The 24,190-nt window shown below is 47.6% G+C and overlaps 1 protein-coding gene across 5 annotated transcripts in view; it reads left to right on the top strand.

Moving 5' to 3' along the window:
- C8H16orf89 (chromosome 8 C16orf89 homolog) overlaps positions 1 to 24,190 on the top strand; it is a 67,226-nt gene that overhangs the window by 32,252 nt on the left and 10,784 nt on the right. For all 5 annotated transcript variants that reach the window (XR_010786398.1, XM_066576143.1, XM_066576142.1 and 2 more), the window contains exon 5: positions 3,306 to 3,444. Coding sequence is in view for 4 of the 5 variants with exons in the window: in XM_066576143.1 (XP_066432240.1) it covers positions 3,306 to 3,444 (139 nt within the window). In the remaining variant the exon portion in view is untranslated. The remainder of the gene's footprint in view (positions 1 to 3,305; positions 3,445 to 24,190) is intronic.

Raw genomic sequence — 24,190 nt, 5'->3', positions numbered from 1 at the left:
TACAAAGTGGAGTGATTCCTACTCTTGTCCACATCAGCTAATTAGAATTGCCACATTGGAAGCAACTTTTTCTCACCACCACTGACAACATGAGGTGGACATTTTGGTAGAGCATTAAAAGAACAGGGGGCACCGTAACAAGTATGTAGTAGCAATATCTATATGCGGGAACTTTATTTCCAATTGAAAACGTGTTATGTTTTTTGTGTTCTTACAGAAAAAAAATATTTAACCATGGAGCAACCCTTTTAACTCTGTAGTATTGCTGATACACTTGGCCCTTTAATTTATTTTGTTGACTTTTTGATCTTTACTTAAATTGTATTTTCTTAATATTGATGTCAGGTTGGGATATTGAACTCCTATTTATCCCTTTAAACATGTGCAGCATCCAAGGAGTGGGCCCTCAGCCTAGTAGACAGCAGGGTATAGTTTGGGCCTTGTCCTGGAGCTCTACTGTCTTCCACGCTGAGGGTGACACGGGACCCGTCCAAGGACCCGAGGGCAGGCCTATCACTGGAGGTAACCCAATCTGTGGTTTACCTTGGAGTCTTTGTCACTCGTGACGCCACCGTTCCGTCCTCTGTGGTGAATCCATAAAATGAAAATCAAAAGTCCACACACACAGAGTTAACATTTCAGACCAAAACGAGGAACAGTTGGTAGAGCTCGGGTTTACTTAAAGTGGAAATTACAGTCCAAGGAACAAATTACATCCACCATCAGGACACTGGTGTAGGCAAACTAGTGGTGTTACAGGGGAGTTCTCTCTGGTTGCTCCAGATGATCCGCAGTCGAGTTATCTGCGTGACCCGCTTCCCAGCAAACCTCTTTTCTCTCTCTCTCTCTCTCTCTCTCTCTCTCTCTACCTCTCTCTCTCCCTCTCTCTCCCTCTCTCCCTCCCAGTACACACTCATGGTTAGGAAAAGGGCACTCAGCACTGCATGGTGGGTTCTTGCATAATTGCTTCTAAGTCACTGGTATAAGGGGGCTGGGTAGATTGGGCCCAGCACACACAAGGTGTTAGGCACCTGCATCCCCAGAGGCCCCTCTTTAAGGGAAAGGTACTGTAAGGATTGTGCTGGCTGGAATCTGTTGTAACACATAGGATTCTAACAGCACAGCCCCACAGGTGTGGAATGATTAAGCTGGCTGGGTGTGGTGTTCTCCTGCTAGCCAATCACCACTGGTCTGTTTGCAGATAAATATCTGCCTTTTGTAAGAGGAAGCTGGTATCCCTTCACTCTATAGTTTGGTTTCCCTGGTGAGCAGTCATGTTTCCTTTGCAGCTTGCTGTATGTTTGCTGTCTGGTTTCCTTATCCGTGTAGCTTGCTGTGTGATCTGTGTCCTGTGTGCCAGTCTGTCTGGTTTCATGTATTAACCCTTCACTAATAGTCAGGACTGAGGTTCCAGCGTGGGGCCGCCTTTATCGAGGTGATCGCCTTGCCATTGTACATGCAGTTCTCTTGCTAGTGTAGTGACCGAGACACGAGGACCCTTCATCGCTGGGCTCATGGCTTAAGTGACTTGGCCAATCTACAAACCAGTACCTCGTACTTGCATAGCAATTCCATCTGTTATGTGCGCTGGTATGCAAGGTGAGTGTTAGGGTTCAGTCTGGGAGTCCCTATCTCTAGTAACGTTTGTGTGGGCCCGCTGCTCACTTGCCCACACGAACATCACACAAGGCAATCGCTCTGCCTCTAACATCCTGGCCCGCACAGAACCGAAGGTCTCTGTGTGGCTCGCTTGCAGAACCTCACTCCTCTCTCTTGCAAGGCCAGAACAGAACTCTTTTGCACACACCTTGCAATCACATATACATAACACGATCACATGACTAACAAACAGATTAATTTTTCAGCCATAACCCAGACATTAACCCATTCAGTGCTGCAGAGATGAAACACACATAAAATTTACTCACATAGAAGACAATGACAGCATACAGACACAAGACAAATGCACTCATACTTATGTAAGGGCCCTATTACTCTGGGGCACTACACATGTATATATTGGAACTTACTCTACTAAGGAAATCCAGTAATTTTATTTAGCATGGGTTAAAGGGGTTTTCCCGCGCCGAAACGGTTTTTTTTTTAACCCCCCCCCCCCCCCCCCGTTCGGCGCGAGACAACCCCGATGCAGGGGTTAAAAAAGAACACCGGAGAGTGCTTACCTGAATCCCGGCGGTCCGGCGTCTTCATACTCACCTGCTGAAGATGGCCGCCGGGGTCCGCTCCCTCCGTGGACCGCAGCTCTTCTGTGCGGTCCATTGCCGATTCCAGCCTCCTGATTGGCTGGAATCGGCACGTGACCGGGCGGAGCTACACGGAGCCGGCATTCTGCACGAGCGGCCCCATAGAAGACAGCAGAAGACCCGGACTGCGCAAGCGCGGCTAATTTGGCCATCGGAGGCCGAAAATTAGTCGGCACCATGGAGACGAGGACGCCAGCAACGGAGCAGGTAAGTATAAAACTTTTGATAACTTCTGTATGGCTCATAATTAATGCACAATGTACATTACAAAGTGCATTAATATGGCCATACAGAAGTGTATAGACCCACTTGCTGCCGCGGGACAACCCCTTTAATGTTAAATCTTCTTGGTCTGTGCATGTTACCTTCTCCACATAATATCAAAAATAGCATGATTATGTGTTAACTTATGGTCTCATGTCAGGAACCTAGAGGGCCTAGTCTGACCCTAGATGGGGAAAGAGAATAGGTTAAAAGCAGAAGGAAATAGCAAGGTATATAACACAGTATAAATAAGTACTTAGTTGACAGTAGTTTGCTGTTTCACTAAATATCAGCGATAGGAGAATAACCAGCACTCTTGTAGAGGCGGGCCCAATATAATCGTACATCCATTATGACTATAGGCCATCTAGGGAAACACCTCCCTGTCAGCCATTCAGTCCATGCACCATAGAAGATGTTGTAGCAGGGTTATAAAGAAGGGCCCACTGAGGGATTTTCGACAGGCAGCACCTCAGGAAACTTCTGCAGTGACAGGAAGAAGGTGCTCAAAAGCACCCAGCGTCAAATGACATTGAGCGTGCACAAATAGCACAGTCACGTGAACCGTGGCCTCTGACATAACACCATCCTTGCTACACCTGCCGATCAAGAGTTACTTAATGATCCCCATGCATTCTACAGTACACAAGCACAAATCTGTGTTCAGTGTCACAAACCTTTTCGAACCTGCATTTGGGGCATATCCAAGTCATCGTCATATATATAGGATACACTGTACTAATAGGGAGATAATGATTTATCCTTCCTTTCCCCCAGAAACACTGCAGCAATGATATGTTTGGGAAGGATTTTGGAAATTACACAAATGCATATTGTGCTGATATGATGAAAACCAATGTGGAGATTGAGCAGAGTGGTTACCCCGAGTCTCATCAAGATCTTTTCATGGAAAATAGTAAGAATTAAAATATTTAAGCATGTAAAGAAGATATAATCAATTGTTTTCTAGGTATTAGAATTCAAAATTCACTGTATATCTTTTATTCCACCGTCAAATAAATGTATGTAAGAATAGCTTAGCATTTTAATTCTTATATGTCATTTGAGAAATGTAGTGAGAATTGAATGGAAATGATTACTCCAAAAATTGTAAATTTTTGCCTATTGCCATTCATATACTTTTAGTTTGTTTCTATAAATAAGAAATGAAAGTAAGAGTGATTAAATCTTCACAGATTGCTTTTTGTCTGTGCATATTTGACATGTAAATATGATTCTTCGGATTGATGCTCAGCTGAGATTGAATAATGTTTGATTTACAGACGGCAATATAATTGCGCTGCCTCCTGGGTAACTTTTCATAGTATGAAAACTAGGTCATATCATAAATATTTCCCATCCTCTCAGTTGGGTACTATGGTTGTCATACGTAAATTACCTGATAATTATTAAAAGCATGCTTGCTTTTTAGGAAAACAGTAGGCATTGAAAAACAGGAATAGGATTAGCACCAAATGATGCCTGGCTAGAGCTCTGACTCATTTAATTCCTGTACTTCTTTCTCCAGTAGCTAGTAAGGTATTTCCAGATATTATATTTCCACAAAGACTATTGTGAAGCCAGGTCTACCATAAAACCATTACTGTACTGTAGCCACCAACTATATTTATTTTTATAAGCATGCAAATTACTTGATGACTAAGGGATGGGATTCTACTGAGTTGCAGAAAAGCAACTTTTTGTTTAAACTTTTGTAAAAGTTAAAAATTAAACAAAATGTCTTGATAAATAATTGTGATAAAACATACAGTATACTTATTTATGTTTTAGTCTACAGTGAAAAGGATAATAAATATTCCCTACAGAAGACTGTAAATAAAATGCTTATATACATATGTATCAAAGTACTAACAAACACTTGTCCATGAGTGAGTTACATGCTCCGCCCCTGATCACATGACAGTCATCACAGGTCCTTCATCCCAGCGATGATTTCACCTCAGCGAACAGTTGACTCACTGGGGCTCTGAGCTCCGCCCCTGATCACATGATCAACTTCAACCATCATCACAGGTCCTTCAGTGAGTTACATGTGGTGATGTCATTCACTATATTACTTTATAGAAACACTGCTACTATAAATAATACTAATAACTAGTAATTCTATAAGGGTCGGCTTCTGTACCTAAGCAATAAACATATTATATTATATGCCATATGTTTCAATAGTGTTAATAGTTGTGTATTTGAATGGCATTGGAAGAGCAGGGTTTTTTTTTAACTGTGCTGGTTTCATGTGCTCCAATTTGCTTTACTATAATAGTAAGTTCTAGTCAAAATACAAATGACCAACTGTCTGTGAGTGATAAGTAACTGTGTGAGTTACATGTGATATCACCGTCATGTAATCAGTCACCAGGGCTCTGAGCTCCGCCCCTGATCACATGATGGTGATGCAGAACACGGAGATATTTTCACCAACTGGACATACATATTCATACAGAGTTATTAGGTCGCTCCTCTTTTTTCTAAACTGAATAACCCCAATTTTGATAATCTCTCTGGGTATTGCAGTCCACCTATTCCATTTATTACTTTAGTTGCCCGCCTTTATACCCGCACAACCTCTGATATGTCCTTCTTTAGTACCCAAACCTGTATACAATATTCCATGTGTGGTCTGACCAGTGACTTGCAAAGAGGAAGAACAATGTTGTGTGTCATTCACCTTTGTTTTATTCCAAAAGCTTAAAGTGCTTTAAATGATTGGTTTGTAATCAGACTTGTCCTGACCTCTGTGCAGCCAGTGATGTCTTAACTGCTATCTTTATAGACATGTTATAGATGTTTATAGTTATGTCGCGGCCTTGTGCAGATTTCAAAAAAAGCCTAGTTTTTCACCATCTTTCTGCACTCAATACCCCGTAATGACAAAGGAAAAACAGAATGTTAGAAATCTTTATAAATGTTTTAAAAACTAACATTTCACACTTGAAATTTAGCTCCTGGGCTGCTGATTACTCTTGATCATCTTTAAGATGTTTCTACACCTTAATTGGGATCCACCTGTGGTAAATTCAGTTGATTGGACATAATTTTAATATATAAGGTCTACATAAGGAATCAGACCTCATATTGCATATCAGAACCAAAACCAAACCATGAGGGAAAAAAATGCCTGTAGAGTCCATAGACAGGAATGTGGAGAGGCATTAATTTGGAGAAAGCTATGTAAAAAGTTCTGCTGCAGTGGAAGTTCCCAAGAGCACAGTGGCCTCTATAAATGGAAGATGTTTCGAACAACCAGGATTCATCCTGCAGCTGGCCAACCACTGAACTAAGTAATTGGGGGAGAAGAATCCAATGGCAACTGTGGCTGAGCTCCAAAGATCCTATGTACAGATGGGAGAAACTTCCAGAAGATCAACCATCATTGCAGTACTTCACCAATATAAGCATTATGGCAGAGTTGTCAGAAAGAAGCAACTCCTTAGTAAAAGACACATGAAAGCCTGCCTGGAATTTGCCAAAAAGCACTTAAAGGACTCTCAGACTGTTCGAAACAAGATTCTCTGGTCTGATAAAGCAAAGAGTGAACTTTTTGGCCTAAGTATATTTGGAACTCTACATATTATGTCAAGAGGAAACCAGGTGCTGCTCATCACCTGCCCAATACCATCCCTACAGTGAAGCATGGTGGTAGCAGTATCATTTTACGGGGGTGTTTTTAGTGGCTGGGACAGGGAGACTGCTCCATTCAGCTTTCCATCAACCCTGACCAAAGTACAGAGATATTATTAATGAAAACCTGATCCAGAGTACATGGGACCTCAGACTGGGCAAAAGGTTCACCTTCCAACAGGATAATTTCCCTAATCACACAGCCAAAACAACGTAGGAGGGACAACTCAATCGAACATCTCTGGAAAGACCTAAAATGGCTGTCCATAGAGTGTCCTCATCCAACTTAACAAAGCTTGGGAGGATCTGCAAAAAAAAATGGCAGAAAATTTCCAAATCCAGGTGTGCAAGCCTTGTGGAATCATAGCCAAGGACACTGGAGGCTACTATCGCTGCCAAAGGTGCTTCAACTAAGTACTCAGTAAGGGGTGTGAATACTTATGTCAATGCAAAATATTTGTTTTTCATCCTTAAAAAATGTACAGAGCTTTCTAACATTCTGTTTTCCCTCTTTCATGATGGCGTATTGAGTGCAGAATGATGGTGAAAGACTTTTTTTTTTCAATTTTTACAAGGCCATAACATAAAAAAGTAAAACAAGAAGGGATAGGGTTGGAAATATAACTGAACATTTCATATACACTATTCTGCAAAATTCAGGTGGGACAGCATTGAGTTCTTCTACCATGCGGTGCTTCAGTTCCTCAGCTGATTCAATTCTGTGGCTGTAGACTTTGTCTTTCAGATAGCCCCACAGAAAAAAGTCGGAGGTTGTGAAGTCCAGGGACAGAGGAGGCCACTCTACTTTACCTCTCCGTCCGATCCAGCGATCTGGGAACATGCTGTTGAGCCACTTGCAAATCACTGTGGCATAATGTGGTAGCACACCGTCCTGCTGCCACCACAGTTTGTCGATGATGTAGCGATCAATAAGAAGTAGGTACATAGTATGCTGCAACAGTTCCAGGTAGGTTTTTTCCTTTAACGCGCTCTGTCAAAAAAGAAGGGCACGATCAAACCATCACAAGCCATCCTGCCCCAAACCATCACACTTGGGTTTTGGCTATAATGCTCAATCTGGTCCTGAGGATTTTCTGTGCACCAATAAATACAGTGAAGAAAGTTAATGATCCTGACAGATGAAATTTTGCCTCATCTGTCCATATCACCTTCTCCATCAGCATCGGATCGTCCTGTAACAGATTCAAAAACTTCTCAGCAACAGGTGTTATGGTCATAGTTTAAAGAAAAAACTTTTGTGAACTCGGAAAACTAAGTCAGCTCATCTTCCAAGTAATTCTCGAGATCATCACTCACCAGCTTCTTGGCTTTGGAGCGAATCTCTTCAGGAGTAAAGACGTCGAGTTTGCCAAAAAAATCGAATCATGAGCAAATTAACTTGTAAGTGGAAAGTTGCCATTCAAACAAAACTGAGAACTGATCGATGACTTGCAAGAAGGAGTTTATGCTAAAATTATTAGAAGTGGAGAGTTCAACCCCAGAAGTGCTGCCACAATCCAGGGGTCATAAACGAATGTTTACTATATGCTGTTGTGGTTGCTGGTACTCATTTGTACTGGACAACTGGGCTCCCTGATGTTCATAATCGGCAAAGAAGTTTCACTTTGATTGCACAATGGATTGCAAAGATTATAGAGCAGTCTTCAAATTCAGGTGTGGGTTTTGTAGGCACAAATTTGTTTTGTTGAAAGCTTGAAGAATGTCATTCCAGAATGTGGCATATATTCCAGTCTCCAACATACTGTAGACATCTGATCATACAGGCCACTCGCAGTGCAACGGACTTCAGCCTTTTTATGGGGATTTTTGCTGAAGCTTTTGTGGCATCAGCCCGACAAGACCATTGTGTTGTGGAAATTTTTTGAGGTAGAGAAAATTTCCTTTCACGTTTTATGGCCAACTTAAGCGCTATTGTTAATATTTCAAACCGACGATCTAAAGCAGTGAAAAATACTTAGAGCTCCTCAAGAAAGCTAAGACATCAGACAGCTGCTAGGCAGCACTCAACTGCCTCTTTTCCCACAAGATTTAAGCTGTGGGTGGCCCGAAGTACCCAGATTGCCTTCGGATTTTCTACTCTAATCTTTGCTCGAAGACCATTGAATTTCCTACTCATGGCTGCTGCATTGTCATATGACTGACCTCGACAGTCTTTAATATCTAGTCTATGTTCGTTAAAAAATGTTGTCAATCCTTGTAGCATTTCCTCCACCAAGTGACCTTGATTTGGAAGAAATTGTATAAATTGTTCTACTGGCACCCTGTTCTCCATGTATCGAAATACCAATGCTAGCTGGTCAATGTGCCCTTCATCGGAAGATGATAAATCAAGCGATATGGAGTAATATTTTGAACGTATTTCCTGCAATTTCGCCAAGTACATCGCAGATAGTTGGCTATAAATAGTTGGTGTGTCTGGATCCTCTATTCGCGTGCTTCTGGACTTGTAAATGTAAAATTTCATCATATTCTGTTAGAAGCTCTAACATTCCAAGATAGTTTCCATTTAAAGGGGTTCCAATTTTTTTCATCTGTACCCTGGAGTGCCAAACCACATTCGCATAGAAATGTAATGACAGAGACTGAGCGTTTTAGAATTTCTTTCCAAGAGCTAGCCATTTCTCTAACTTTCTTGGCATGTTCTATGTCAACACACCCTTTTTCTGCTGATATTCATGTAAATGCCACCATAGATTCCACGTGTTCCTTCCACTGTTCATGTTCATGAAAACGGCTTGTTGCATGCTTCCAATCGCAGAATCCATCACCATTAAACTGGATTATATTTGGATTCATCAGTTTGCACATGTAGCAGTACACACGACCAGTTGCCGGTGAAAAACATGAAAATTCCCATCTTACAACTTCTCCATCTTGGTTTTCTCTGTAAAACATGTTCATTGTGCATTTTCTGGTTGCACTGCTGTCTTGTTGTTCAAAGATTTCTCGTTGAACAGTTAGTTTTTACACTGTTGATGCTTTTGTCTGTCTATTTCCTGAACCCAAAAATCCAGTTTTCTGAAGGCTACAAACCCACATCGTATTGGACCACTGGAGGAGCTGATACATTTGCTTCAGTTTTAGTTAGATCTGTGCTTTCGGTCTCAGCCTTGTCATCAGTCTCCTCCTCATCCACTTTATTCTGCTGTTTACCAGTTTCATCTTCAAGGCTCCCCTCATTTTCATTTTTTTTGTTGCCTGAAAATTCTGGATCCTTTTCTGTTTCTCCAGGACCTGAGTCAGTTGACTGTGCACTGTCCTCAGGTGTTTCTTGGGCAACGAGCTTCCTGCACTAAGAAAGTTGCTAATACGGTCAGTTTTATGTAAAAGTTGTTCCTGTTCCTTGGCACGTTCTTGGTTTCTTTTTCATTTCGCAGCACCACTTTCATATATGCGAGGAACTTTGTGGCGACCCTCAGATCTGTTTAGATTGTTGTTTGCCACTCATGATACACGAATCACAATCCTAACTCCAGCTACATACCGCTAGTAAACTTTACGTGATTTGCTTCTTTTAAGAATATCGGTATAAAGCCTTATCTATTTAAAACCAATTAAACAATAATAGTATTGAAATTAATTAATACTGCCAGGATTAATAGACTTTCTTTATCTTTTAAAATCAACCATTACAGCTCTTTGATTTTAAGTTGTGTGCACCATCACGACCCACGCCGCTGATGAGGTATTTTAGGTCTATATGTCACCGTCTTCGGAAATAGGGCATACACCATCACACTGAAACTAACTATGCAACGTTACTGCACGGGAGATTTAAAACTAGAAAAATACATAGAATTATTTTCTACACAAATTTATGGAATTGGATATTTCAAAGGGATTTTCCCTTTTTTTCACTTTGCTTGGTGGGGGCCCCTGGGTGGCTGCTCATGTTGCCCTTGCCTAAACCCAGGCCTGTACGTACACACACACACAGAGTGGCCCATATATAATGAAATGCTATTTAACAAGCAATATCTTGATAACTAACAAAGATTGTTAAATAGTATTTCATTATATATGGGCCTCGTGTAGTTATTGCTCTGATGAGTAACTCATTGAAGCATCTACTTATTGATTTTCAAGAAACAAAGCCTTTGTTCTGATTTTAATTTGCATGCTTAACCCGTTTAGGACCAGCCACAGTAAATTTACAGCGGCTGGTCCTGGGCTTAGAGCACCGCCAATAGTAAAATTACGGCGGTGCTTTAAGTCTCCTGCCTCTGCAATCAGCTGATAACCCGGAGCAGAAGGCAGGAGGGTTTTTTAACCCTTCCTGACTTCGGTTCCCCCGATATACAGTGCTCAATGAGCACTGTGTGGGGAAAGTGAAAGTAACATGCACTTTCACTACGGGAGCCTCGGGGGGTCATGTGACCTCCCGGGATTGCCTGCTGCTGCAGAGCTGGAGGGTCAAACTAGACCCTGGCAGCTCTGCAAGTGACTACTGTCACTACAGGGGCTGCTTTCCCCTGTAACTGGGGCTCCTATGGATGCCCCAGCTACAGCGGGAAAGTGTCAAATAAAGAAAAAAAAAGTGAATGTCCCCCAGAGGTCTTACGTGACGTCATGGGGGACATAGATAGTAAAAAACATGAATCCATACATAAGTAAAATAAAATTCCAGAATAAAACAACAACACATACATAAGAAAAAAATAACACAAAGCAGACGCCAACAAAAACCGTCGATGTATGCACCCTGTAAACCAAAACCATACATACTATATATCAAAACGTCCGAAACAAATAAAGGAACCCATTCCCATACTTTATTTTAGTGTAAATATAAAAGTAATTGTAAAAAAAACTTTAAATGTTAAAAAAATCATAAAACAAAAAAACGGAAAAAAAGTCAGTGAAAAAGATATAAAAAAAAAATAGTCCTATATGTCACGGAAAAAAAAACGCAGCAAAAATAATTTTGGTTGCTAAAGGAAAAAAAATAGAGCAGTAAAACCGCCACATGGGTAAAATCCCTAAAAAGTGTCTGGTCCTTAAGGTACAAAATAACCTGGTCCTTAAGGGGTTAATATTGAACTATGACTAGAGATGAGCGAACGTGTTCTTCCGAGCTTGATATTCGTGCGAATATTAGGGTGTTCGGGATGTTCGTTATTCGTAACGAACACCATGCGGTGTTCTGGTTATTTTCACTTCCTTCCCTGAGACGTTAGCGCGCTTTTCTGGCCAATTGAAAGACAGGGAAGGCATTACAACTTCCCCCTGTGACGTTCAAGCCCTATACCACCCCCCTGCAGTGAGTGGCTGGGAAGATCAGGTGTCACCCGAACATAAAAGTCGGCCCCTCCCGCGGTTCGCCTCAGATGCGGTGTGAGTTAGATGAGGGACAGTGCTGTTTGTACCGGAGCTGCTGTAGGGAAAGAATTGGTAGTTAGTGTAGGCTTCAAGACCCCCCAAAGGTCCTTATTAGGGCCACTGATAGCTGTGTGTTGGCTGCTGTTAGCAGTGGCAATTTTTTTTTTCTCAAAATCGCCTCTGCAGACCGTTGCACCTGGCATTAGGGACAGAAGTGCTGCATAGGCAGGGAGAGTGTTAGGAGTGAGTGTAGCCTTCAAGAACCTCAACGGTCCTTTCTAGGGCCATATTTATCCGTGTGCAGTACTGTCCAGGCTGCTGTTAGCTGTGCTGCATTTTTTTTTGCTTCTCAAAATCGCCTCTGCAGACCATTGCACCCTCCATTGATACTGCAGGGAAAGAATTGTATAGGCAGGGCGACAACACAGTTGTTATTCATTGAATATATGCAGTGCTGCCTTTTGGTGCCAAAAAACTGAAAACAAATCTATTTGTCCAGCCTCTGTCCGTCCTAAGGGCTGTGGACACGTGTGAGCTGCGTGAACAACATTGCTAAATCAGACGCACCCAGCTACGCTTTACTGCTGGCTTCGCCATTTGCTTTCCTTAATTGGGAAAAAAATACCTGCTCTCCAAGAGTTATAATAACTCTGCTACCCTCACGTTCTGTGACACATAAGCAGGGACACAGTACAGTTATTAAACTTCTCATGTTCATTGAATATACGCAGTGCTGCCTTTTGGTGGAAAAAAACTGAAAACAAATCTATTTGTCCAGCCTCTGTCCGTCCTAAGGGCGGTGGACACGTGTGAGCTGCGTGAACAACATTGCTAAATCAGACGCACCCAGCTACGCTTTACTGCTGGCTTCGCCATTTGCTTTCCTTAATTGGGAAAAAAATACCTGCTCTCCAAGAGTTATAATAACTCTGCTACCCTCACGTTCTGTGACACATAAGCAGGGACACAGCACAGTTATTAAACTTCTCATGTTCATTGAATATACGCAGTGCTGCCTTTTGGTGGAAAAAAACTGAAAACAAATCTATTTGTCCAGCCTCTGTCCGTCCTAAGGGCGGTGGACACGTGTGAGCTGCGTGAACAACATTGCTAAATCAGACGCACCCAGCTACGCTTTACTGCTGGCTTCGCCATTTGCTTTCCTTAATTGGGAAAAAAATACCTGCTCTGCCAGAGTTATAATAACTCTGCTACCCTCACGTTCTGTGACACATAAGCAGGGACACAGCACAGTTATTAAACTTCTCATGTTCATTGAATATACGCAGTGCTGCCTTTTGGTGGAAAAAAACTGAAAACAAATCTATTTGTCCAGCCTCTGTCCGTCCTAAGGGCGGTGGACACGTGTGAGCTGCGTGAACAACATTGCTAAATCAGACGCACCCAGCTACGCTTTACTGCTGGCTTCGCCATTTGCTTTCCTTAATTGGGAAAAAAATACCTGCTCTCCAAGAGTTATAATAACTCTGCTACCCTCACGTTCTGTGACACATAAGCAGGGACACAGCACAGTTATTAAACTTCTCATGTTCATTGAATATACGCAGTGCTGCCTTTTGGTGGAAAAAAACTGAAAACAAATCTATTTGTCCAGCCTCTGTCCGTCCTAAGGGCGGTGGACACGTGTGAGCTGCGTGAACAACATTGCTAAATCAGACGCACCCAGCTACGCTTTACTGCTGGCTTCGCCATTTGCTTTCCTTAATTGGGAAAAAAATACCTGCTCTGCCAGAGTTATAATAACTCTGCTACCCTCACGTTCTGTGACACATAAGCAGGGACACAGCACAGTTATTAAACTTCTCATGTTCATTGAATATACGCAGTGCTGCCTTTTGGTGGAAAAAAACTGAAAACAAATCTATTTGTCCAGCCTCTGTCCGTCCTAAGGGCGGTGGACACGTGTGAGCTGCGTGAACAACATTGCTAAATCAGACGCACCCAGCTACGCTTTACTGCTGGCTTCGCCATTTGCTTTCCTTAATTGGGAAAAAAATACCTGCTCTCCAAGAGTTATAATAACTCTGCTACCCTCACGTTCTGTGACACATAAGCAGGGACACAGCACAGTTATTAAACTTCTCATGTTCATTGAATATACGCAGTGCTGCCTTTTGGTGGAAAAAAACTGAAAACAAATCTATTTGTCCAGCCTCTGTCCGTCCTAAGGGCGGTGGACACGTGTGAGCTGCGTGAACAACATTGCTAAATCAGACGCACCCAGCTACGCTTTACTGCTGGCTTCGCCATTTGCTTTCCTTAATTGGGAAAAAAATACCTGCTCTCCAAGAGTTATAATAACTCTGCTACCCTCACGTTCTGTGACACATAAGCAGGGACACAGCACAGTTATTAAACTTCTCATGTTCATTGAATATACGCAGTGCTGCCTTTTGGTGGAAAAAAACTGAAAACAAATCTATTTGTCCAGCCTCTGTCCGTCCTAAGGGCAGTGGACACGTGTGAGCTGCGTGAACAACATTGCTAAATCAGACGCACCCAGCTACGCTTTACTGCTGGCTTCGCCATTTGCTTTCCTTAATTGGGAAAAAAATACCTGCTCTCCAAGAGTTATAATAACTCTGCTACCCTCACGTTCTGTGACACATAAGCAGGGACACAGCACAGTTATTAAACTTAGATAATTCATTCACTAGAGGCAGTGGGGCCTTTCGTTTTCCAAAAAGGGCAAAAATTATATTTGGCCTGCAGTCTTGCGCCAATTTATTTCCTGCCTGTGAAATCAAATCACTGGTAATACAGCATGCTGAGGGGTAGGGGTAGGCCTAGAGGACGTGGACGCGGCCGAGGACGCGGAGGGCCAAGTCAGGGTGTGGGCACAGCCCGAGCTCCTGATCCCGGTGTGTCGCAGCCGACTGCTGCGCGATTAGGAGAGAGGCACGTTTCTGGCGTCCCCACATTCATCGCCCAATTAATGGGTCCACGCGGGAGACGGTTATTAGAAAATGAGCAGTGTGAGCAGGTCCTGTCCTGGATGGCAGAAAGTGCTTCGAGCAACCTATCGTCTACCCACAGTTCTGCGCCGTCCACTGCTGCCAATCCGAATCCTCTGTCTGCTGCTCCTCCTTCCTCCCAGCCTCCTCACTCCACTACAATAACACCTGCTCAGGAGCGGGAACACTCCCAGGAACTGTTCTCAGGCCCCTGCTTAGATTGGGCAGCAGCGGTTCCTCTCCCACCAGAGGAGTTTATCGTCACTGATGCCCAACCATTCGAAAGTTCCCGGGGTCCGGGGGAAGAGGCTGGGGACTTACGCCAACTGTCTCAACAACTTTCTGTGGGTGAGGAGGAAGATGACGATCAGACACAGTTGTCTTGCAGTGAGGTAGTAGTAAGGGCAGTAAGTCCGAGGGAGCAGCGCACAGAGGATTCGGAGGAAGAGCAGCAGGACGATGAGGTGACTGACCCCACCTGGTGTGCAACGCTTACTCAGGAGGACAGGTCTTCAGAGGGGGAGTCAAGGGCATCAGCAGGGCAGGTTGCAAGAGGCAGTGCGGTGGCCAGGGGTAGAGGCAGGGCCAGACCGAATAATCCACCAAGTGTTTCCCAAAGCGCCCCCTCGCGCCATGCCACCCTGCAGAGGCCGAGGTGCTCTAAGGTCTGGCAGTTTTTCACAGAGACGCCTGACGACCGACGAACAGTGGTGTGCAACCTTTGTCGCGCAAAGCTCAGCCGGGGAGCCAACACCAACAGCCTCACCACCACCACCATGCGCAGACATATGATGGCCAAGCACCCCGCAAGGTGGGACGAAGGCCGTTCAGCGCCTCCGGTTTGCACCCCTGCCTCTCCCCCTGTGCCCCAACCTGCCACTGAGATGCAACCCCCCTCTCAGGACACAGGCACGACCGTCTCATGGCCTGCACCCACACCCTCACCTCCGCTGTCCTCGGCCCCATCCACCAATGTCTCGCACCGCACAGTCCAGCCGTCGCTAGCGCAACTGTTGGAGCGCAAGCGCAAGTACGCCGCCACGCACCCGCACGCTCAAACGTTAACCGTCCGCATCGCAAAATTCATCAGCCTTGAGATGCTGCCGTATAGGGTTGTGGAAACGGAGTCCTTTAAAAGTATCATGGAGGCGGCGGCCCCGCGCTACTCAGTTCCCAGTCGCCACTACTTTTCCCGATGTGCCGTCCCAGCCCTGCACGACCACGTCTCCCGCAACATTGTACGCGCCCTCACCAACGCGGTTACTGCCACGGTCCACTTAACTACGGACACGTGGACAAGCACAGGCGGGCAGGGCCACTACATCTCCCTGACGGCACATTGGGTGAATTTAGTGGAGGCTGGGACAGAGTCAGAGCCTGGGACCGCTCACGTCCTACCCACCCCCAGAATTGCGGGCCCCAGCTCGGTGCTGGTATCTGCGGAGGTGTATGCTTCCTCCACTAAAGCACCCTCCTCCTCCTCCTCCTCCTCTGTCTCGCAATCAAGATGTGTTAGCAGCAGCATGTCGCCAGCAGTCGGTGTCGCGCGGTGTGGCAGCACAGCGGTGGGCAAGCGTCAGCAGGCCGTGCTGAAACTACTCAGCTTAGGCGATAAGAGGCACACGGCCCACGAACTGCTGCAGGGTCTGACAGAGCAGACCGACCGCTGGCTTGCGCCGTTGAGCCTCCAACCGGGCATGGTCGTGTGTGACAACGGCCGTAACCTGGTGGCGGCTCTGCAGCTCGGCAGCCTCACGCACGTGCCATGCCTGGCCCACGTCTTTAATTTGGTGGTTCAGCGCTTTCTGAAAAGCTACCCACGCTTGTCAGACCTGCTCGTTAAGGCGCGCCGGCTCTGCGCACATTTCCGCAAGTCCCACACGGACGCTGCCACCCTGCGCACCCTGCAACATCACTTTAAGCTGCCAGTGCACTGACTGCTGTGCGACGTGCCCACACGGTGGAACTCTACGCTCCACATGTTGGCCAGGCTCTATGAACAACGTAGAGCTATAGTCGAATACCAACTCCAACATGGGCAGCGCAGTGGGAGTCAGCCTCCTCAATTCCTTTCAGAAGAGTGGGCCTGGTTGGCAGACATCTGCCATGTCCTTGGTAATTTTGAGGAGTCTACCCAGGTGGTGAGCGGCGATGCTACAATCATTAGCGTCACCATTCCTCTGCTATGCATCTTGAGAAATTCCCTGCAAACCATAAAGGCAGCTGCTTTGCGCTCGGAAACGGGGGCGGGGGAAGACAGTATGCCGCTGGATAGTCAGGGCACCCTCCTGTCTATTTCTCAGCGCGTACAGGAGGAGGAGCATGAGGAGGATGAGGAGGAGGGGGAAGAGACAGCTTGGGCCGCTGCTGACGGTACACCTGCTGATTGCCTGTCATCCTTTCAGCGTGTATGGCCTGAGGAGGAGGAGGAGGAGGAGGATCCTGAAAGTGATCTTCCTAGTGAAGACAGCCATGTGTTGCGTACAGGTACCCTGGCACACATGGCTGACTTCATGTTAGGATGCCTTTCTCGTGACCCTCGCGTTGCATGCATTCTGGCCACGACGGATTACTGGGTGTACACACTGCTCGATCCACGGTATAAGGAGAACCTGCCCACTCTGATTCCCGAAGAGGAAAGGGGTTCGAGAGTGTTGCTATACCACAGGACCCTTGCGGACAAGCTGATGGTAAAATTCCCAGCCGACAGCGCTAGTGGCAGAAGGCGCAGTACCGAGGGCAAGGTAGCAGGGGATGTGCGTAGATCGAGCAGCATGTACATCCCAGGCAGTGCAACAGTCTTTAAGGGCCTGGCCAGCTTTATGGCTCCCCACCAAGACTGTGTCACCGCTCCCCAGTCACGGCTGAGTCGGCGGGAGCACTGTAAAAGGATGGTGAGGGAGTACGTAGCGGATCGCACGACCATCCTTGGTGACGCCTCTGCCCCCTACAACTACTGGGTGTCGAAGCTGGACACGTGGCCTGAACTCGCGCTGTATGCCCTGGAGGTGCTTGCTTGTCCTGCGGCTAGCGTCTTGTCGGAGAGGGTGTTTAGTGCGGCTGGGGGAATCATCACAGATAAGCGTAGCCGCTTGTCAACCGACAGTGCCGACAGGCTAACACTCATCAAGATGAACAAAGGCTGGATTTCCCCAGACTTCTGTTCTCCACCAGCGGACAGCAGCGATACGTAAGCAATACGTAGGCTGCACCCGCGGATGGAAGCTACGTTCTCTCTCACCATCCAAAACGGGGACATTTCTGCTTCATCAATCTGTGTCTAATATTCCTCCTCCTCCTCCTCCTGCTCCTCCTCCTGAAACCTCACGTAATCACGCTGAACGGGCAATTTTTCTTAGGGCCACAAGGCTCACTCAAATAATTTTTCAGAACAATTTTTATAAGTTTCAATGCGCTTAAAAGCATTGGAACTTTAACTGGAACCAATTTTTCGTTACACTGGGCTGCCTCCAGGCCTAGTTACCACTTAAGCCACATTAACCAAAGCGATTAATGGGTTTCACCTGCCCTCTTGGCTGGCCATGGCCAATTTTTGGGATGTACATTAGTACTGTTGATACAGCAATTTTTGTGGGCCCTCGCCTACAGTGTAATCAAATTAATTTTTAGCCCACCTGCATTACAGCTGACGTTACCTCAGCTGTGTTGGGCAATGCAATGGGATATTTTTATGTACCGCCGGTGGGTTCCAGGGAGCCACCCATGCTGTAGGTGCACACTGAGTTTTTAATACATCTGTACACTTCTAAAGAACCCGTCTGACTGGGGCATGCAGTGTGGGCCGAAGCCCACCTGTATTACGCACGACATTACTACCTCAGCTGTGTTGGGCAATGCAATGGGATATTTCTATGTACCGCCGGTGGCTTCCTGGCACCCACCCAGGCAGTGGGTCCACAGGGAGTTTAACCTACATGTGTCCACTTGTAAAGAACCCCAGTCTGACTGGGGCATGCAGTGTGGGCCGAAACCCACCTGCATTAACCCTTTCCAGTCCACTGTGTGACCTGTGAAGACATTAGGGTTTAAGGCTGTACAGCTCCGTTGTTGGTAGACGTCCGTCGGGGTTCTCTTACTGTATATTGCCAGACTCTCTGCTGTCGGAGCCTATCCTACGTGTCAGCTCATGCAGTACTGGCTTTAGCCAGCATATAGCGCCGTTGTATAACGGCAGAAAAAGAGTAAGCCCCCTAGGAAAACCATATACAAATTGGATTGGAAAGGGTTAAGCACAACATTACTACCTCAGCTGTGTTGGGCAATGCAATGGGATATTTCTATGTACCGCCGGTGGCTTCCTGGCACCCACCCATGCTGTAGGTGCACACGGAGCTTTTACTACATCTGTACACTTATAAAGAACCCCAGTCAGACTGGGGCATGCAGTGTGGGCCGAAGCCCACCTGCATTAAGCACGACATTACTACCTCAGCTGTGTTGGGCAATGCAATGGGATATTTCTGTGTACCGCCGGTGGGTTCCAGGGAGCCACCCATGCTGTGGGTCGACAGGGACTTCACAATAGGGAGTTGTACCTGCCTGTGTCTATGAATTAAAAAGCCCGGTCTGACTGGGGCATGCAGACACCTTGACAGAATGAATAGTGTGTGGCACATAGGTTCCCCATTGCTATGCCCACGTGTGCAGCTCCTGATGGCGGTGGCACAGGATTCTATTTCTCATTGCTTCTGTACAGCATTGTGGGCTATCGCTCCGCCACTTTTAAAGAGGGTCGCTGCCTAGCCGTGCCAACCTCTGCAGTGTGTGCCTGCGGTCCCTCGTCATGGCAGACGCAATTCTAAATAGACATGAGCGTGGTGTGGCATGAGGGCAGCTGAAGGCTGCCCAGGGACACTTTGGTGTGCGCTGTGGGGGGGGAGGGGGGGCGGTTGGGCAGCATGTAACCCAGGAGAAGTGTCAGTGGAGTGTCATGCAGGCAGTGATTGTGCTTTGTTGGAGGTAGTGTGGTGCTTAGCAAAGGTATGCCATGCTAATGAGGGCTTTTCAGAAGTAAAAGTTGTTGGGAGGGGGGGGGGCCCACTCTTGCCGGTATTGTGGCTTAATAGTGGGACCTGGGAACTTGAGATGCAGCCCAACATGTAGCCCCTCGCCTGCCCTATCCGTTTCTGTGTCGTTCCCATCACTTTGTTGAATTGCCCAGATTTTCACACATGAAAACCTTAGCGAGCATCGGCGAAATACAAAAATGTTCTGGTCGCCCATTGACTTCAATGGGGTTCGTTGTTCGAAACGAACCCTCGAGCATCCCGGGAAGTTCGTTCCGAATAACGAACACCCGAACATTTTGGTGTTCGCTCATCTCTAACTATGACCTGTGTAGCCCATCTTTATTGGCAATATGTCTTTAAAGAGATTCAGTCACCATCTTTTTGCACCTCTCTGAGGGCAGCATAAGGTAGTGACTAGAGATGAGCGAACGTACTCGTCCGAGCTTGATACTCGTTCGAGTATTAGTGTGTTCGAGATGCTCGTTACTCGTAACGAGCACCACGCGATGTTCGGGTTACTTTCACTTTCATCTCTGAGACGTTAGCGCGCTTTTCTGGCCAATTGAAAGACAGGGAAGGCATTACAACCTCCCCCTGCAACGTTCAAGCCCTATACCACCCCCCTGCAGTGAGTGGCTGGTGAGATCAGGTGTCACCCGAGTATAAAAATCGGCCCCTCCCGCGGCTCGCCTCAGATGCGTTGTGAAATAGCTGAGGGACAGTGCTACCGTGTTGGAGCTGCTGTAGGGAGAGTGTTAGGAGTTAGTGTAGGCTTCAAGAACCCCAACGGTCCTTCTTAGGGCCACATCTAACGGTGTGCAGTACTGTGGAGTCTGCTTTTTGCAGTGTTGCACATTTTTTTTTTTGGGTATATCGGCCGTGCAGAGCATTGCGCCCTGCAGTAATACTCCAGGGACAGAAGTGTGTAGGCAGGGACAGAAGACATATATTATCGATTGAATATAGGCAGTGGGCCTTTTCAAAAAAATATTGGGCAAAAAATCTATTTGGCCTGCCTGTCACTGTGCTCAGTGTTCTGGGTCCGTGTGTGCTGGATGTAGTAGTTCTACAAAATCATACGCAGCCAGCTAAGTGTTACAGCAGGCTTGCGCCAAATTATTTCCTGCCTCTGAAATCACCGCTCTGTTGCAGTTAATAACAGTGCAACACTCTGTAGTTCTGTGACACACTCCAGGGACAGAAGACATATATTATTGATTGAATATAGGCAGTGGGCCTTTTCTAAAAAATATTGGGCAAAAGATCTATTTGGCCTGCCTGTCACTGTGCTCAGTGTTCTGGGTCCGTGTGTGCTGGGTGTAGTAGTTCTACAAAATCATACGCAGCCAGCTAAGTGTTACAGCAGGCTTGCGCCAAATTATTTCCTGGCGTTCCGTAAGCGAACTCAGCCTCCAACCACAGGCCAATAAGCGGCACATTTAATTACAGCGTTGTGTTTCTGCATTACTGGTAATACAGCATGCTGAGGGGTAAGGGTAGGCCTAGAGGACGTGGGCGCGGCCGAGGACGCGGAGGCCCTAGTCCGGGTGTGGGCACAGGCCGAGCTCCTGATCCAGGTGTATCGCAGCCGACTGCTGCGGGATTAGGAGAGAGGCACGTTTCTGGCATCCCCACATTCATCGCACATTTAATGGGTCCACGCGGTAGACCTTTATTAGAAAATGAGCAGTGTGAGCAGGTCCTGTCGTGGATGGCAGAAAGTGCTTCCAGCAACCTATCGTCCACCCACAGTTCTGCGCCGTCCACTGCTGCAACTCAGAATCCTCTGGCTGCTGCTCCTCCTTCCTCCCAGCCTCCTCACTCCATGAAAATGAGACATTCTGAGGAGCGGGCAGACTCCCAGGAACTGTTCTCGGGCCCCTGCTCAGATTGGGCAGCAGTGGTTCCTCTCCCACCAGAGGAGTTTATTGTGACTGATGCCCAACCATTGCAAAGTTCCCGGGGTCCGGGGGATGAGGCTGGGGACTTCCGGCAACTGTCTCAAGACCTTTCAGTGGGTGAGGAGGCCGATGACGATGAGACACAGTTGCCTATCAGTGAGGTAGTAGTAAGGGCATTAAGTCCGAGGGAGGAGCGCACCGAGGATTCTGAGGAAGAGCAGCAGGACAATGAGGTGACTGACCCTACCTGGTTTGCTACGCCTACTGAGGACAGGTCTTCAGAGGGGGAGGCAAGGGCAGCAGCAGGGCAGGTTGCAAGAGGCAGTGCGGTGGCCAGGGGTAGAGGCAGGGCCAGACTGAATAATCCACCAACTGTTTCCCAAAGCGCCCCCTCGCGCCATGCGACCCTGCAGAGGCCGAGGTGCTCAAAGGTCTGGCTGTTTTTCACTGAGTGTGCAGACGACCGACGAACAGTGGTGTGCAACCTTTGTCGCGCCAAGATCAGCCGGGGAGCCACCACCACCAGCCTCACCACCACCAGCATGCGCAGACATATGATGGCCAAGCACCCCACAAGGTGGGACGAAGGCCGTTCACCGCCTCCGGTTTGCACCACTGCCTCTCCCCCTGTGCCCCAACCTGCCACTGAGATCCAACCCCGCTCTGAGGACACAGGCACTACCGTCTCCTGGCCTGAACCCACACCCTCACCTCCGCTGTCCTCGGCCCCATCCACCAATGTCTCTCAGCGCACCGTCCAGCCGTCGCTAGCGCAAGTGTTTGAGCGCAAGTACGCCGCCACACACCCGCACGCTCAAGCGTTAAAAGCGCACGTAGCCAAATTTATCAGCCTGGAGATGCTGCCGTATAGGGTTGTGGAAACGGAGTCCTTCAAAAGTATTATGGCGGCAGCGGCCCCGAGCTACTCAGTTCCCAGTCGCCACTATTTTTCCCGATGTGCCGTCCCAGCCCTGCACGACCACGTCTCCCGCAACATTGTACGCGCCCTCACCAACGCGGTTACTGCCAAGGTCCACTTAACAACGGACACGAGGACAAGCACAGGCGGGCAGGGCCACTATATCTCCCTGACGGCACATTGGGTGAATTTAGTGGAGGCTGGGACAGAGTCAGAGCCTGGGACCGCTCACGTCCTACCCACCCCCAGAATTGCGGGCCACAGCTCGGTGGTGGTATCTGCGGCGGTGTATGCTTCCTCCACTAAACCACCCTCCTCCTCCCCCTCCTCCAACGAAACCTCTGTCTCGCAATCAAGATGTGTCAGCAGCAGCAGCACGTCGCCAGCAGTCGGTGTCGCGCGGCGTGGCAGCACAGCGGTGGGCAAGCGTCAGCATGCCGTGCTGAAACTACTCAGCTTAGGAGAGAAGAGGCACACGGCCCACGAACTGCTGCAGGCTCTGACAGAGCAGACCGACCGCTGGCTTGCGCCGCTGAGCCTCCAACCGGGCATGGTCGTGTGTGACAACGGCCGTAACCTGGTGGCGGCTCTGCAGCTCGGCAGCCTCACGCACGTGCCATGCCTGGCCCACGTCTTTAATTTGGTGGTTCAGCGCTTTCTGAAAAGCTACCCACGCTTGTCAGACCTGCTCGGAAAGGTGCGCCGGCTCTGCGCACATTTCCGCAAGTCCCACACGGACGCTGCCACCCTGCGCACCCTGCAACATCGGTTTCATCTGCCAGTGCACCGACTGCTGTGCGACGTGCCCACACGGTGGAACTCTACGCTCCACATGTTGGCCAGGCTCTATGAGCAGCGTAGAGCTATAGTGGAATACCAACTCCAACATGGGCGGCGCAGTGGGAGCCAGCCTCCTCAATTATTTTCAGAAGAGTGGGCCTGGTTGGCAGACATCTGCCAGGTCCTTGGAAAGTTTGAGGAGTCTACCCAGGTGGTGAGCGGCGATGCTGCAATCATTAGCGTCACCATTCCTCTGCTATGCCTCTTGAGAAGTTCCCTGCAAAGCATAAAGGCAGACGCTTTGCGCTCGGAAACAGAGCCGGGGGAAGACAGTATGTCGCTGGATAGTCAGAGCACCCTCCTGTCTATATCTCAGCGCGGTGAGGAGGAGGAGGAGGAGGAAGATGAGGAGGAGGGGGAAGAGACAGCTTGGCCCACTTGTGAGGGTACATATGCTGCTGGCCTGTCATCCTTTCAGCGTGTATGGCCTGAGGAGGAGGAGGAGGAGGAGGAGGATCCTGAAAGTGATCTTCCTAGTGAGGACAGCCATGTGTTGCGTACAGGTACCCTGGCACACATGGCTGACTTCATGTTAGGATGCCTTTCTCGTGACCCTCGCGTTACACGCATTCTGGCCACTACGGATTACTGGGTGTACACACTGCTCGACCCACGGTATAAGGAGAACCTTTCAACTCTCATACCCGAAGAGGAAAGGGGTTAGAGAGTGTTGCTATACCACAGGACCCTGGCGGACAAACTGATGGTAAAATTCCCATACGACAGCGCTAGTGGTTGAAGGCGCAGTTCCGAGAGCCAGGTAGCAGGGGAGGCGCGGAGATCAGGCATCATGTACAGCACAGGCAGGGCAACACTCTTTAAGGCCCTTGACTGCTTTCTGGCTCCCCAGCAAGACTGTGTCACCGCTCCCCAGTCACGGCTGAGTCGGCGAGAGCACTGTAAAAGGATGGTGAGGGAGTACGTAGCCGATCGCACGACCGTCCTCCGTGACGCCTCTGCCCCCTACAACTACTGGGTGTCGAAGCTGGACACGTGGCCTGAACTCGCGCTGTAT

Source organism: Eleutherodactylus coqui, chromosome 8 (genome assembly GCF_035609145.1).
Source record: "Eleutherodactylus coqui strain aEleCoq1 chromosome 8, aEleCoq1.hap1, whole genome shotgun sequence".
NCBI lineage: Eukaryota > Metazoa > Chordata > Amphibia > Anura > Eleutherodactylidae > Eleutherodactylus > Eleutherodactylus coqui.
This window is presented reverse-complemented; position numbering and strand designations above follow the sequence as displayed.